Source organism: Elgaria multicarinata, chromosome 3 (genome assembly GCF_023053635.1).
Source record: "Elgaria multicarinata webbii isolate HBS135686 ecotype San Diego chromosome 3, rElgMul1.1.pri, whole genome shotgun sequence".
NCBI lineage: Eukaryota > Metazoa > Chordata > Lepidosauria > Squamata > Anguidae > Elgaria > Elgaria multicarinata.
The window spans coordinates 50,865,650-50,880,994 of NC_086173.1; the positions used below are offsets into that span (position 1 = coordinate 50,865,650).

General features: G+C 43.5%; 1 protein-coding gene across 2 annotated transcripts; it reads left to right on the forward strand.

Moving 5' to 3' along the window:
- Positions 1–1,651: 1,651 nt before the first annotated feature.
- LRRC59 (leucine rich repeat containing 59) lies at positions 1,652–15,341 on the forward strand. Of its 2 annotated transcripts, none has more exons than XM_063120238.1 (8): positions 1,652–1,743; positions 4,076–4,231; positions 6,042–6,101; positions 6,781–6,939; positions 8,872–8,976; positions 11,287–11,359; positions 12,432–12,605; positions 13,440–15,341. In XM_063120238.1, the coding sequence occupies exons 2-8, from the start codon at positions 4,127–4,129 to the stop codon at positions 13,670–13,672; spliced, it is 909 nt and encodes a 302-aa protein (XP_062976308.1). In that variant the 5' UTR covers positions 1,652–1,743; positions 4,076–4,126; the 3' UTR covers positions 13,673–15,341. The 2 variants fall into 2 exon arrangements, with proteins under 2 accessions (XP_062976308.1, XP_062976309.1); XM_063120239.1 differs by lacking the exon at positions 1,652–1,743 and adding an exon at positions 2,045–2,091.
- The last annotated feature ends 4 nt before the right edge of the window (positions 15,342–15,345 follow it).

Genomic DNA, 15,345 nt, shown 5'->3' on the forward strand with positions numbered 1-15,345 from the left:
TTTTGCATAAACATGCATAAGGTTGTGCTGCAGGATACACATATTTGTAAATACAAATGAATAATTGGTAATAATGATAACACAGAGCAAGGGTCAAATCACCCATTCACATAGAAACCTTTTGTGGGTTACACATTAACAGCCTTACTGTTTAGTGAAAATTGAGGAATCCCTCAAACATTGAAGAACATGCAGCCAAGTATGTCAAAGGCATGCCAGTACAAATGGTGGAGTAAGATTTTGAATGTTCTCAGACATTTGAAATCCATTGAAAATAATCTTACTTTTACTTCCCAAGAGGTGAGAAGCACTTTGGTATTTGTCATCAATCTGCCAGGAGTGACTCTTTCAGACAGCATTTTTGTTCCTCACCTCCCACCCACCTGACCTAGGTCCCCCCTCTGATCAAAGTCTAGATACACATCTATTGTATATCTGTGCAGCTCTGTCTTTTTGACATCAAGGAATCTGGCCATTTGTGAGAGCCCCAAATTGTTCTGACCATCGGACTAGTGTTTGGAGAATGCAGCAGCCCCCAGGAATTATCATTGATCTAGAAAATCTGGTTGAAATATGGAATGTGCTGAAGTGCTAGGATGGACTTTGCCATCATGCTCAGGGTCTGCCAAATAACCACTCTATGTGAATGTATTTGGTCACCAAACTGATTGATACGGCAGTCATGGATTGTCTCTGTATCTGTCTTATTATTCCTTGCCCTATTACTGCCCTCCGTATATGTTGCTTGCTACTGTTTTTTTCTGATCTATACACTACAATAATTTGAAGGCTCTCTACAATTTTTGAATACAAAAAGTCCTGATTCAATGAAGGAGGATGAATTTGTTGACCTCTAGCCTTACAGACCCCTTATTATTTCCTAAGTTTTCACAGCAGTGTCATAATGGTTGCTTTCTACAGGGCAACGAACTCAGTAGTTTAGTGGTAAATTTTGAAATGCAGGCATTTATCATTTATTTATTTATTTATATTTATTACATTTGTATGCCGCCCCATAGCCGAAGCTCTCTGGGCGGTTTACAAAAGTTAAAAACAATGAGCATTAAAAAGTATAAAAAGTTTAAAACCATAAAAAACATAAAGACAACAGTATAAAAACAACGGTATCCATTTCAAAACGACAGTTCTGGGGGCTGTTACAAACAAACTTAACGTTGTTAAATGCCTGGGAGAAGAGAAAAGTCTTGACCTGGTGGCGAAAAGATAACAGTGTTCGTGGCAGGCAAGCCTCATCAGGGAGACCATTCCACAATTGGGGGGCCACCACTGAAAAGGCCCTCTCCCTTGTTGCCATCCTCCAAGCTTCCCTCAGAGGAGGACCTTAGATGTTGAGCGCAGTGTACGGGTAGGTTCTTGTCATGTCAGTTCCCCATAGCCGCACTGGCAAGGAGAATCAAAACATTCAGGCAGCTGTGAAGATCCATATCCACAAATCAGTTCTGTCAGTTTTATCTCCAATAGGAAACGGTATTCTGCGTTCACTTATCCCTACCAAGCCGACCTCGCACGCCGTTGCTATACCACCGCTCCGCCTTCAGAGGGCGCTCCCGGGTCCCTTCCTGGACTTCCGCGAGGCGCTCTGGCCGGTGCGTGGCTTTCTCTCCGTTGTTCCTCTCTGTCCAGGCCCGGGCGGGGGCTCCGCCAAGAGGCTGGTGCGGAAGTGGCTGGCACTGGCAGGCGAGGCAGCGTCAGCGGTAGCGCTGCTCCAGAGGCGGGGGCGAGGTGAGTGGGGCGAAGGAGGGCTTCGGACGCAGCTCCCCCTCCTGTCTTTAACGAGGGCGCCCTTTGCTCTTTTAGCGTACCAGGGGTGGCGGTGGCAAGCAGCAGCAGCAGCAGCAGCAGAAGAAGAAGAAGAGCGTGGTGTCTGTCAGTCTGGGTCTCACGCCCACTAGCTTTGATTGCTGCTGCCGCCGCCCAGAACGGCATAGAGCCGTCTCCTTCTGCCATAGGAGGCAAGGCGGGTGGCGGACCGTGCCGGGCTGCTGCTGCTCCTTTTAGGGCCTGGCTCGGTGTGGGGGAAACGTGGCTGCCTCGTGTGCAGCGCAAGCTTGACGTCCGAAAGGCACAAGTGTAAGGACGGGCGTCGGGGCTCCCCTGCTCCTATTTCGCCCCAGTCACGCTGGGCGGCACGTTCCTACCGTGAGAATTGACCTGCCTCGGCGGAGAGTTGTTGGGATATGTGTGGGAGGAGGATTCTGAAGTATTCGCCGGGTTGGCATTTCTCCCCCCCCCCTCCTCGCTGATACTGACTCTTCACACAGCGCATAGTTCAGTTGTGGAACTCACTACCACAAGATGTTGTGAGGGCCACCAATTTGGATGGCTTTAAAAGGGGGTTGGGTAAATTCCTGGAGGCGAAGGCTGTCAATGGCTACTAGCCCTGATGGTTGTGTGCTATCTCCAATATTCAAGGCAGTAAGCATGTGTGCGCCAGTTGCTGGGGAACATGGGTGGGAGGGTGCTGTTGCACCAGGTCCTGCTTGTTGGTCCCTGGCCGATGGCTGGCTGGCCACTGTGTGAACAGAGTGCTGGACTAGATGGACCCTTGGTCTGATCCAGCATGACACTTCTTATGTGCCTAACATCTCCTTGACAGGCAGAGTTCAGCAGGAGCAGATTTCTCCACTGTGGCGGTACAGTGACAGGGGATGTCACCTGTCTCCATTTCTATATGTCACACCATGTGAAAGGCACAGAGCCTCCATAGGGTAGAAGAGATGCTGATACTGCTACTCTATATAACAGCCTCCTCCAACGTTGTGCCCTTTAGATGTTTTGAACTTTGACTCCCATCAGCCCCAGCCAGCAGAGCCCACAATGAGAAATGCTGGGAATCGTAAACCAAAACATCTAGAGGGCGTTAGAAGTAGATTTGTCTATATGCACTACACACTCCAGTATCCCATGTCATCCTTCCCATTATTGCTGTATGCTTAAATGACCAAGAAAATAAAATTCAGGGCAGGGATATTAAACAGGACTTGCTTGACTTGATTACCTAAGGAGGTCATGGGCTCTCCCACACTAGAGACATTCAAGAGGCAGCTAGACAGCCATCTGTCAGGGATGCTTTAGGGTGGATTCCTGCATTGAGCAGGGGGTTGGACTCGATGGCCTTATAGGCATCTTCCAACTCTACTGTTCTATGATTCTACATGGCTGGGGTCAGTGGACGGGGAGCAGATTTAGTCTCCATCCCAATGGTTCCTAAGTTCATCCTCTTTATTCCCCCTGCCCCTTGTGGCCATTCATTCCTATAAGAAAAGGAAAGCCCTGTACTTGGGATGTATGAGAGAGCTTCGGCTATTGGGCGGTATAGAAATGTAATAAATAAATAACTAAATAAACCTCCCACCAGTCTGACATTGGGTGGCCTAGCTCTCACTGAGAGGATTCCTGAAGTGGAGTACAATGACACAAAGGACCCCCACCTGGGGGATTTTGCAATATGCAAGTTTTATTTATACATTGTGTTTTAACTCCATGTCAGGATTCATGTTACATGATCTTGTGTGTGTTACAAGCATGCAAATTATGTTAATAATGCTATACCATGTGAATTGGTTCCTGTCCTCTGGCTCATGATGGGTTGATAAGGAGGCCTCTGACGTTGCTTAAGTCTTCCTCTACTACTGAAGTGGATTTCTTTGTAGCCTCACAAAAATAGTGCAGGGCTTTTTTTATCAGTGGTTAGCTGGTGGACTATTGCAAACACCTCCCCTATTCCTGGTGTAAACTTCAACAATCTTCGCAATGGTTCAAGGGCTTTTAAGGCCATGGTGACCAAATATTTCTTCCTGTATCAATCCTTCCAGCATACAGCTGAATTGGAATAGATAGTCTAGGCAGACTCATAGCTTAAACATTAACTGGAAATTATGACTATTAAAATAAAATAATTTTGTCCAGTTTGTTTATTGAGAGCATTGTTTTAGGATACCCTGATCTTTGCACAGTGTGAGCCTAACCATCTTTACTTAGAAGTAAATCCTACTGGTTTTAATGGGACTTGCTTACAAGTAAGTGTGCAGCCTTAAACTTTCTCTCTCCCCAGGAACACAAGAATATTTGCCAGGCTGCTTTGGAGATTGTTTTATTGAAGATTATGGCAAAATCTGGAGGAAAAGGAGTAAATCTAAAGGACAAACTGGAGGGCAATGAGTTGGACTTGAGCTTGTGTGACCTGAATGAGGTGCCAGTTAAAGAGCTGGTTGGTGTCTTTTTTTCTTATTAGTTGTAGAATATCGTAAAAAAAAATCTGTAAGGATATGTAGTCTGTATGAATATACTGGTTCTTTAAAGATTTCTGAAATTCATTGGGAAATTTAGTAGGATCTCTATGTTTGAAGAAATGCACAATTTTGAAGTATATTATCTAGATTTCAGGGAATTGAACTGACAAGAAGAGGAGCTGGCTTTCTACCTTGTTCCTGAGACATGTGCAGATAACTTCAACTATGTGACAAGGAAGCCCAACCTAAATCTCCATGAGTCCTGCTACTGTTGCAATTTTACTCCCTGCTTTTATCTACTGTGTGAATATGTATGTCCATATGTGCAAATGTACACTCTGTTCCAACAGCCAACAAGCTGTGATACTGCACTACACCATGCTGCAGTGTGCACCATAGCTGATAGGAGAGAGCAAGAGTAATATAGCAGCAGTTCTGTGGGGCTTTGGGGGAAAGTCATGTGGCTGGTGTGGAAACTTCTTGCCAATTTATTGCATTTTAATTTTTTTTCTAGAATGCAATGATTTCAAACTCTAAAAGGTTCAGTTTCTTGAAGTGGGTTTCACGCCTCTCATCTAGGGCCTAATCGACACCAAGCAGGATATTGCACTATGAAAGCAGTATATAAAAGGCAGGAGCCACACCAAGCAGGATTTAGCACTACGGAAGCAGTATGTGGTATATGTCAATGGGCCCTAGCAGTTGTCAGTGCACTTCAGTACTGCTATAAAGCAGTAGTGTGGCTCCTGCCTTTTATATACCACTTTCATAGTGCAATAGCCTGCTTGGTGTAGATTAGGCCAAAGTCTAGAACTCACTAACCTGCATAATGATGCTTCACTCTGCACATCATTACAAGTAGGGGTCCACAAACTTTGGCTGGTCTTGGTGACCAGTTAAAATCTTGTGATCACCGTGACTCTGCTCCAAAAAGGCAGGTTCTTGTCTCTGACATCATGCTGATTCTCTGAAATGCAATACAGAGTCATTGCTCATCAGAAAGGAAGAGATCCTTTCCATGGTGGGACACCAATTAACAATCTACCTGTAATCAAATAACAATTAGGGAATTTCTCCTTGGAAAATAGGGAACAAATTTTTCATGACAAAGGGGGGAGCATTGCACAGTGGTGGGGAACATGTAGCCTTCCAGATATTGACCCTGTTCAGATGACATGCTAAGCAATGGCCGTTAAGCTTTTTGAGGTAAACGTAATGGCTTAGCGTGTCAACCATGACTTAGTGTGTCATGTGAACAATTCCTAACCATGGTGGCTACATAACCACTAACCATTTGCTGTAGGAGGGTTAGTGTTCTAACCATGTTGTCAGTACAGGCTCGATGTTGGACCAGAACAGCCAGTTGATTATGGGAGTTGCAGTCCAACACCTGGAGGGACACACAGTCCCCATCCCTTGCCTAGCAAGATAGCCATTTAAAAACAAACAAAAACCCACCCAACATCTTCCTAATTCATTTGACACATCTTGCGGCTAAATTATAGAATTAGAATAAAACCTGTCTGTGTAATAAAAGCAACATCTGTGAAATACCATTTGTTAGCAAATTTTAAAATGTAGTTGTCTCTGGAAAGGTTGAACTGCATTGTGGCAAGTGTAGTATTCTGAATGTTCCATATATCGGATAAAGGTCAAAGATTTGCTACTAAAGTTTCATTTGCCAATTGTCACTGTCAGAATACAAACTGGATCTAACTTAAATACACTTACTAGGGAGTGAGCTACATAGGATTGCACTGTTAATTTTGTTTTTTGGTTATTTTTCAGGCAGGACTTTCAAAGGCAACTGTTTTGGATTTGTCCTGTAACAATCTTACTACTTTATCAGTAAGTTGCAACCTAATCCCTCCTAGAAACAGCCTAAAGCCCTGCCTTCTCTATTAAAGCATAGGGTAGGATTGTGATTATAGTTGCATTGCTCATTCCACTGGGTAAGTGAATGATGATGCCACAGTCACTAAAAGAACAATGTTGATCAGTGAAATATACTGAGAACAAGCACAGCTGTCTTTTTTCAGAGAGCAAAGATTTTGTTCTTGATGGCATATTCTTTCATCTCCAAGTGGATGAATAGCTGCATCAGTGATGTGCAGCTTTGGGTTACAAGTTTATTAGTAGTGCTTGTTGGGGAAAGGGTGCTATTAAGGGGCTAAGATGGGAAGAAACTTTGTGGGCAAAGGGTTGAACGGAACTACAGGACTAATGGATTATTCGGGGATATTTGGTGTGGATCTGTTTCTTCATTTTCAGGATAAGAGAGGCCAGATTTCCATCTCACAAATAGCTTGGGAAAACAGAGTAGGCTGTGCAGGTCTTTGAAAACCATGTCCTATTGATCACTGCTCAGCTTTCTAACAGTGCAGTCTTAGTCATGTTTACTCAGAAGTAAGCCTCATTAAGTTATATGGGGCTTACTCCTAGATAAACATACACAGGACTGCAGCCAAAATGTCTCAACGCTTAGTTAACTTGCTGGTTGGATTATTTTCATTTGTTTGTCTTCTAGTCAGACTTCTGCAGTTTGACTCATCTAGTGAAATTAGACCTAAGTAAAAATCAGCTTCAGCAATTACCTTCGGACTTTGGTCGCTTGATCAACTTGCAACATCTGGACCTGCTGAACAATCGATTGGTTAGCTTACCAGTCAGTTTTGCACAACTCAAGGTAATTTCCTCCAATTCTTGCATTTGGGGTTTCTACCCAGAATATACTTGAGATTTTTCTGAACTTTGTTTCTCTTAAGAGAGATCACGATTTCTAGTAATAGGTGAAGGTTCAAATCTGTGTTGACATCGATGCAACTGCTGGCTCTGGAGATACCTTAGTAGTTCTACTAAACACTTCTCAAAATTTTGGCCAAATCTCCATGTGCGGCAATATTAAATTGTTGTCTCTTCCTGGTTTGATTCTTTAGGACAAATAACTTAATTGTGAGCTTCATTTTGATTTCTGTAGCTTTATCATTAGAAGATATAGCTAGACAAAGATGTATGTCATCTTGAGCAAGTGAGGAACCTCCTAAGATTAGAGAGCCCCCGTTCAGAAGATACCTTAAACCACGGCTTTAACTATGGTGGTTAAGCCAGAAAGCTGGGCTGTGTTCAGAAGACACCTTAAACCACGGCTTTAACTATGGTGGTTAAGCCAGAAAGCTGGGCCGTGTTCAGAAGACACCTTAAACCACAGCTTTAACTATGGTGGTTAAGCCAGAAAGCTGGGCCGTGTTCAGAAGACGCCTTAAACCACGACTTTAACTATGGTGGTTAAGCCAGAAAGCTGGGCCCTGTTCAGAAGACACCTTAAACCACGGCTTGAACTATGGTGGTTAAGCCAGAAAGCTGGGCCTTGTTCAGAAGACACCTTAAACCACGGCTTGAACTATGGTGGTTAAGCCAGAAAGCTGGGCCTTGTTCAGAAGACACCTTAAACCACGGCTTGAACTATGGTGGTTAAGCCAGAAAGCTGGGCCTTGTTCAGAAGACACCTTAAACCACGGCTTGAACTATGGTGGTTAAGCCAGAAAGCTGGGCCTTGTTCAGAAGACACCTTAAACCACGACTTTAGCCATGGTGGTTAAGCCAGAAAGCTGGGCCTTGTTCAGAAGACACCTTAAACCACGACTTTAACCACGGTGACTAAGGCAAAATGCCTTATTCATCATGGTTAAAGCCATGGTTTAAGGTGTCTTCTGAAGACGGCCCAGCTTTCTGGCTTAACCACCATGGCTAAAGTTGTGGTTTAAACTGGACTGGTTCAGACAACACGCTAAACCATGCTGCTTAATCACAAAATGGTTAAGGGATTCCCTTAACCATTTTGTGGTTAAGCAGCATGGCTTAGCGTGTTGTCTGAACCAGGCCACTGTATTTTGAATGGGGCCAGAGAGGGCTTGGATTCCAACTACCCACGACCAGAACTCCGCTTACAGGATGCTTTCACCAGTGAAAGGGAGGAAGATAATTTTCAGCAATTCCCCTTTCCGCCCTCTGAAAATCTGCCACCTTGTGAGGATTTTGCCCTGAAAGATGGCCAAGAAATGTTTTAAATAAATTAAATAAATAAATTTCAACTATCAAGTAGATTGGTTTTGAAGTCACTACTTACATTTTTTCCTTTTCAGCCGTAATTGGCTCCCAAAGGAACTATGTTGTTGCTTTTGCTATTTGCACTTAGTTGCTTCCACAATATGTTTTGCATGCCAGTTTGTTCCATTGCCTTTTGTTCTTTTAAGTGCTAGTTCCTTGAAGGAATTACAAAATTCTACTACCTGTAGCTCTCACTTTCTACACCCAAAGCTTACGTAAATTACCATCTTGTTAATGAGTTGACACCTCCTTAACAAGTATATGCATTTCAGTCTGTTGTCTGCAAGAAAAAAAGCCTCAAAACAGTTTTTTTTAATGCAGCATGAGCATTATCTATGAAACTCCAGAAGTAATGTGCATCTCCAGAGTACTTATGTTTACTGTTCCCATGTTCTTTGACCAAGATCTAGGACCTTCTAGGCAATGGCAAATGAAATGCTTCCAAGGAGTAGACCTTTGAACATCCTGGCAACTGACTTCGTCTCATTTTGTCCGCATTTCCCTTCTTCAGAACCTGAAGTGGCTGGATCTGAAGGACAACCCCCTCGACCCTACACTGGCTAAAGTAGCTGGAGATTGCTTGGACGAAAAGCAGTGTAAACAGGCTGCCACTAGGGTAAGGGACTTATTTCAGTTTATTCTCACTTGGTCTCCTGCTGTGCTGTTTTGTTCACTGTCCAGAGACTGAGATTTTATCTTCTCTTGGATTTTTATCAATCCTTCCCCAAAGCTCTGTATCTGTTGCAATCCAAAGATAAGAATAGACTCTAAACACAAAATGAAGCTATACATGTGCAGTCCCGTTTTGTTATAAATCTTTTTATATTTTTTACAGGCAGCATTAGAGTGATCATAGTGGTATACTGTGGCATTGATCCGTGTGCTCAGGAGGTGCTTTGCATGTGGACAGATATATGAGCATTGGCAATAAACCCCTAATTCTTATTACTGCCTCCTCTTCTTTTTTTTTTTACTCTCTCTGTATATCTGTTAGGCCTTTTTGAAAGACTATGTGTAGGAGACAATAACTTGTTCTCAGCATCCTCACCCAGTAACATGTGACATTGCATACTTGCTTCATTCATCCGGAGTTATTTACTATGCAGGCACCATTCCATGTTTTTGTTCTTTGCTTGTGGTACATTATGGCCTGTGGGGAAAGGACATGGACTAGATGGCATTTGGAACTTCCAACTCTAAGACTTGGTTCAGACAACTCGTTAGTCAGTGGTGGACTATTTAAGCAACAATTGCACCTCCTCCTCCTTGCTCCGGTGACGGCATTTGTTTTATTTATTTATTTATTTATTTATTACATTTTTATACCGCCCAATAGCCGAAGCTCTCTGGGCGGTTCACAAAAATTAAAACCACAGTAAAACACCCAACAGGTTAAAACACAATTACGAAATACAATATAAAAAGCGCAACCAGGATAAAACCACACAGCAAAGTTGATATAAGATTAAAATACAGAGTTAAAACAGTAAAATTTAAATTTAAGTTAAAATTAAGTGTTAAAATACTGAGTGAATAAAAAGGTCTTCAGCTGGCGACGAAAGGAGTACAGTGTAGGCGCCAGGCGGACCTCTCTGGGGAGCTCGTTCCACAACCGGGGTGCCACAGCGGAGAAAGCCCTCCTCCTAGTAGCCACCTGCCTCACTTCCTTTGGCAGGGGCTCACGGAGAAGGGCCCCTGTAGATGATCTTAAGGTCTGGGTAGGTACATATGGGAGGAGGCGTTCCTTCAGATAACCTGGCCCCAAACCGTTTAGGGCTTTAAATGTCAATACCAGCACTTTGAATTGGGCCTGGACCTGGACTGGCAGCCAATGAAGTTGTAAAAGGACTGGCGTAATGTGATCTCGCCGGTCAGTCCCTGTTAATAACCTTGCTGCCCTGTTTTGCACCAGTTGAAGTTTCCGGACCGTTTTCAAAGGCAGCCCCACGTATAACGCATTGCAGTAATCCAAACGAGAGGTTATCAGAGCATGGATAACTGTAGCTAAGCTATCTCTGTCCAGATAAGGGTGCAGCTGGTATATCAGCCTGAGCTGATAAAAGGTGCTCTTTGCCACTGAGTTCACCTGTGCCTCAAGTGACAGTTCTGGATCCAAGAGCACCCCCAAACAAACTTGGTTTGTTTTGACACCAAGATTGAGGATAGAGCTGTTAGCGGCAGCTCTCCCCTAGATCTTGGTCTCAAAACAAATGGGGGATGCACGGGCCATGGAAGGTTACAAGCTTTGCAGCCCGTGCATCCCCGGTGGGGGCTCCCCCTTCCTCCTTCTGGCTGCTGCAGGTGCCTGCTGCAGCCAGAAGGGGGGAACCCAAGGATACTGTGTGATCTGATTGAGCAGTGTCCTTTCCTGGTGGGGACTGCTCCGCCTCTTTCTGGCTGCAGCAAGAAGGCATGGAGCTTCCTCCTTAGGAGATATGCCTGCCCATCCTTGTGGCGGCCGCAGAGGGACACATGCTGTGGGCACCATGGGTGCCCCTGCAGTAAGAGGTGGGGGTCTTCTCTCCACCCCTCCCCACAAAATGGCAGCACCCTAATCAGATAAGGGGGAACCAGCGCCACCATTCGGTGTGGAGGGCGGAGAGGTGGGTGAAAGGGAGCAATAGCCAACCCTGCCCTTATGGCCCTACTTGACGGAGGCTTTATTTGCATGTTGCCCCATTGCACTATGCAAATAGTCATCCGCAGAGTGGCCTCTGAGGGCAGGATTGGCTAATGTGTTGGCCAAATGCACCCTAATTCTTTGGAAATGGCGGGGGGATTGCTCTCTTTCAACACGGTCCAAATTAACTATGTTTTAATAAATGCCTTTCTTTAGCTTGGCTGGGTTGCCTATTATAGAGATATTATATCCCTTCTTCCTGTTAGTCTGAAATCCAGTTTCATGCAGTTGTCTTGAATCTTAAAGGTACTTCAATATATGAGGGCCCTCCAGTCTGAGTTGGATCGTGAGAAGCAACGAAAGCTACAGGCAGAGCGAGGTAGGCCTGTTTATTTATATCAGGGGTGGTCATAGTGCCCCCACCCCTGCCGCTGTGGGTCCTTCACTCATTTTTTTTTTATTTTTATGAGCTTTGCACCCTGTAGTGCTACCGACAGCATTTTAAATTTTGTTACCATTATTTTTTGGGTGGCCCGCAGACTGTTTCATCCAGCGCTCCTGCAGTTGCCCATCCCTGATTTATTTGTAAAATGACCTGCTGTCCATTATAAAATAATCCCAGAGTGAGATACAAAACCAATAAATTACAGTAAAATCATAAAAAAAAAAACAACGGGGGGAAACAGTAAAACCAATAAATGACAATTTACAAGACGCAGCAACACAATTCCAGTCAAAAGCCTGGGTGACCAATTAAGTCTTTAGCTGGTGCTGAAAACTTGTAAGATTTGGCACCAGCCATATGTGAGCATGGAGAGAATTATACAATCAGGGTGCCTGTATTGAGAACATCCTCTCTTGGTTTGCTGCATTTCGAACCTCAGCAACAGCACTGTAAAAAGGGCTCCCCCCACCCCAAATCTTAATATCCAGGGAAGCACATAAGGGAGACTTTTAAACACATTTAAACAACTCACAGTGCATTTTGTCATATTATCTAAAAAATGTTTCAACAACTTATGATACCATACTGAGAGATGCAATCACTTGGAATGATTTATTAACCACAGAGCATATGTAAATATTTGTTGAACACTGGCCTCTTGTGAAAGAAGTGGTTAATACCCATGGCATTGTCTTGCTCTTTCGCAAGGCAATGGATTTAAAATTTTATTTGTCTGCGACGGTCGCTGAATGTACAGGGAACAGTTAATTTGATATCTTCAAGATATGACTGGTACTACAGTACGTAATACCCATTTCACCTGCTCTGCAGGCATCCATTGCCAGGCTGTATGCAAAACACTAGAGATTCTAACTACTTTGCAAATGCAACTTCCATTTTGGGGGATCAACACAGCAACCACTGGAGTCTCTTAATCTGGTACAACTTGAGGGATGGGAGTGCTTTCTAAAGTGAATGAACATTTTCTGTTTGTGCTGACACTCAGAGCTGGAGAAGAAGCGTGAAGCAGAGCGTCAAGCAAGAGAAGCCCAAGAGAGGGAACTGCGGAAGCGGGAGAAGGCTGAAGAGAAAGAACGCCGGAGACGGGAGTATGATGCCCTGAGAGTTGCAAAGCAGGGAATGACAGCGCAGTCGAGGAAAGAAACGGGCGAGAATCCGAGTAAGTTAAAAAAAAAAAAGTAGTGTGTTGGGGGTTGGGAAAAAGACCCCATTATTATATTTATTTATTTATTTATTTATTTATTTATTTATATAGCACCATCAATGTACATGGTGCTGTACAGAGTAAAACAGTAAATAGCAAGACCCTGCCGCATAGGTTTACAATCTAATAAAATCATAGTAGAACAATAAGGAGGGGAAGAGAATGCAAACAGGCACAGGGTAGGGTAAAACTAACAGTATAAAGTCCGAACAACATCAAGTTTTAAAAGCTTTAGGAAAAAGAAAAGTTTTTAGCTGAGCTTCCCGTATCCTCTGCCAGTTTCTTTTCCCTGTAATAGGGGTAAGAACTTATCACTGCTAGGCTTGGTAAATACGTAATTGTTGAAAGAATGTAATAAAAACTGTATACATCCTTGTTCAATACCTTAGAATTTGCTAGCTGTCCAGAAAGGTCCAGCCTTTGATGCCCCTTCCTCACCCCTCTAGAAACCACTATGGGGGCCCAGGGACATGGCCCGGGAATTGGGAGCAATGTATGCCAGCCCCAAAGCGGCTGTTTGAACTGATCCCATTTGGCCTTGCAATCTAACCATAGTCACTAAGTTGGTATTTAGATGGACAAAACCCAGTTCTGAGACCGAGGCTTTGTACATCAGTTAAATAACTGTAAAATTGTCTCTGCTGATATTGAGGACTGCAGGAGATGCTTCGAATTTACAGAGCTACTTGAGTAGGGGTTGGCCAAGGCTGCTCAGGATGGAATTTTGTGCCGAAAAGAACTTGACATTTGGTTTGCCATCTCATTTTTGTTTGCTTTTAATTTTGACAGAGCTCTCCGCTTCCCGTCCATCCCAACACAAGCGCTCCTGGTCTAGAGTCCTATTGAAGATGCTGCTGCTCCTTCTGCTAGGTGCCCTGAGTACTTTAGCTGTTTGCAAGGTTACAGAGCTGCAGCACCAGCCCGTGTGCACCAGTGTGAACATGCTCTATGAAGATGCATTAACCCTTTTGCAAAGCCGTGAAATCCTTCAGAATATACTGCAGCCAAACTCTCAGCAGTAACAACGTCTCAGCCCTCAAGGACTCTTCCTTGTATCTCCTGCTGTTTTTGCGTCAGCGCAGCCAGAATTCCTATGGAATTGAGCTCTGGAGAAAATTGCTTTCAGTCATTCAGCACTGGGGTTTGGTGGCTTACTTCAAACAGAGCAAAATTACTGCCCAAATCACATTTGCCTCCCTCATCTGCAGTTCCTGTGCCAGTCAGGAACTTGTTGCCATTTCTTTCTTCCATAGTGAAACCTTTTCCAGGCTGCAAAATGCAGGCTAGTGGTCTGTAAAGGATTAAGGATAGCTCATACCCTTAACAGCAGCCTTGCCATGAAAGGTGAAGTTTTTGTGTATGTAGTCTTTGCATGATACTGCTATAGCAACTACATGCTTATTCTGGGAGCAAGCGCTATAGTAAGACAGCTAAATTATCCATACAACGGAGAGTGAAGTTGATTATGTAGTGGCTAACGTTACATATATGTATTTTCTCAGCAGCTGGATGTTTGATTTGTAGGTGAAAATGTGTTTTAGATACTTATACCTACTAATCTAAACCACATTTGGGAAAATGCATATAAATATATACATGCACATCTGCTAAAAACTGATCCTTTGCAATACTTGCTTTCTTGGATGTTTGTTGTATAACAACCAAGGGATGTATTGGCAATATCTTGTGAGTTCTGCATCCAAACACAATTGATTAACTATGTAATTTTTAAAACAACAATGAACTTTTTGAATTGCTTAAAAACAAACTGGATGCAGTTACGTCCTTCTGCCCAAGTGGTCTTTCTAGATGTATTGCAACTTGACCTTGCAAATTCCTGAATGTGACATTATTCCTCAGTGTTCGCTATTTGAGAAAGTTATCTACTCAACTTTGCTTTTCTGTGTTTGCTTATTTCACCAATTTGAGACTTAAGTAACAAGTTTGCCTTTTATTCTGCCCTTGTGCAAAGACTCTGTCATGACACACAACTTTTACCTACTACTTTTATCCTGAGACGGCCCTTTGGCCGCTAAGCAGGCTTGCTAGGGTGAAATACCATTAAATATATGAATTTGTGTAGAGACTCTAGAAAGTACCTAAGCCCACCTTTCCTAACCTGCTGCTATCCAACTGTGTTGGACTGCACTTCCCATAACTCTCAGTCAGTAGAGCCAAGGAATTGACCTAGGAGGATGAGAAGTGTACACCTGAAATTGAAATAAGTGATACTTGTATCACTGAGTGATGAATACCTATCTCTACTGAACTTAAATTCTTCAGAAAAAGCCCCCAAATGTATCTGTAGCACCATCAAGGTGCATGCTGCTTTACAGAGTACAAAACCCTGCCTTGAGGAGCTTACAATCTAAACTACAACCCAGGCACAACAATGGGGGAAGGTGGAGGCAGAGATAAATGGGGTTAATGTGTGATTCTTTCATTTACGTGTATTTGGGCTTAGTTATGGTAGGAGATGGGAAGTAGGGAATTGTGCCAAATGCATCATGGAAAAGGTGGTCTTGAGTAGGAGAAATGGCATTTTGCAGGTGTTCTTTGAGGCAGTTCTAAGCATACCTGGCAGCATCTCAAGGGAGGAGGAGACCTTTAGATAGCTGGAGGTAGTGGAATTATAACTCAAAATTTCTTTCCTGTAGTAAATGCTGTTTATTAAATGCTCCAAGTGTATAACCAA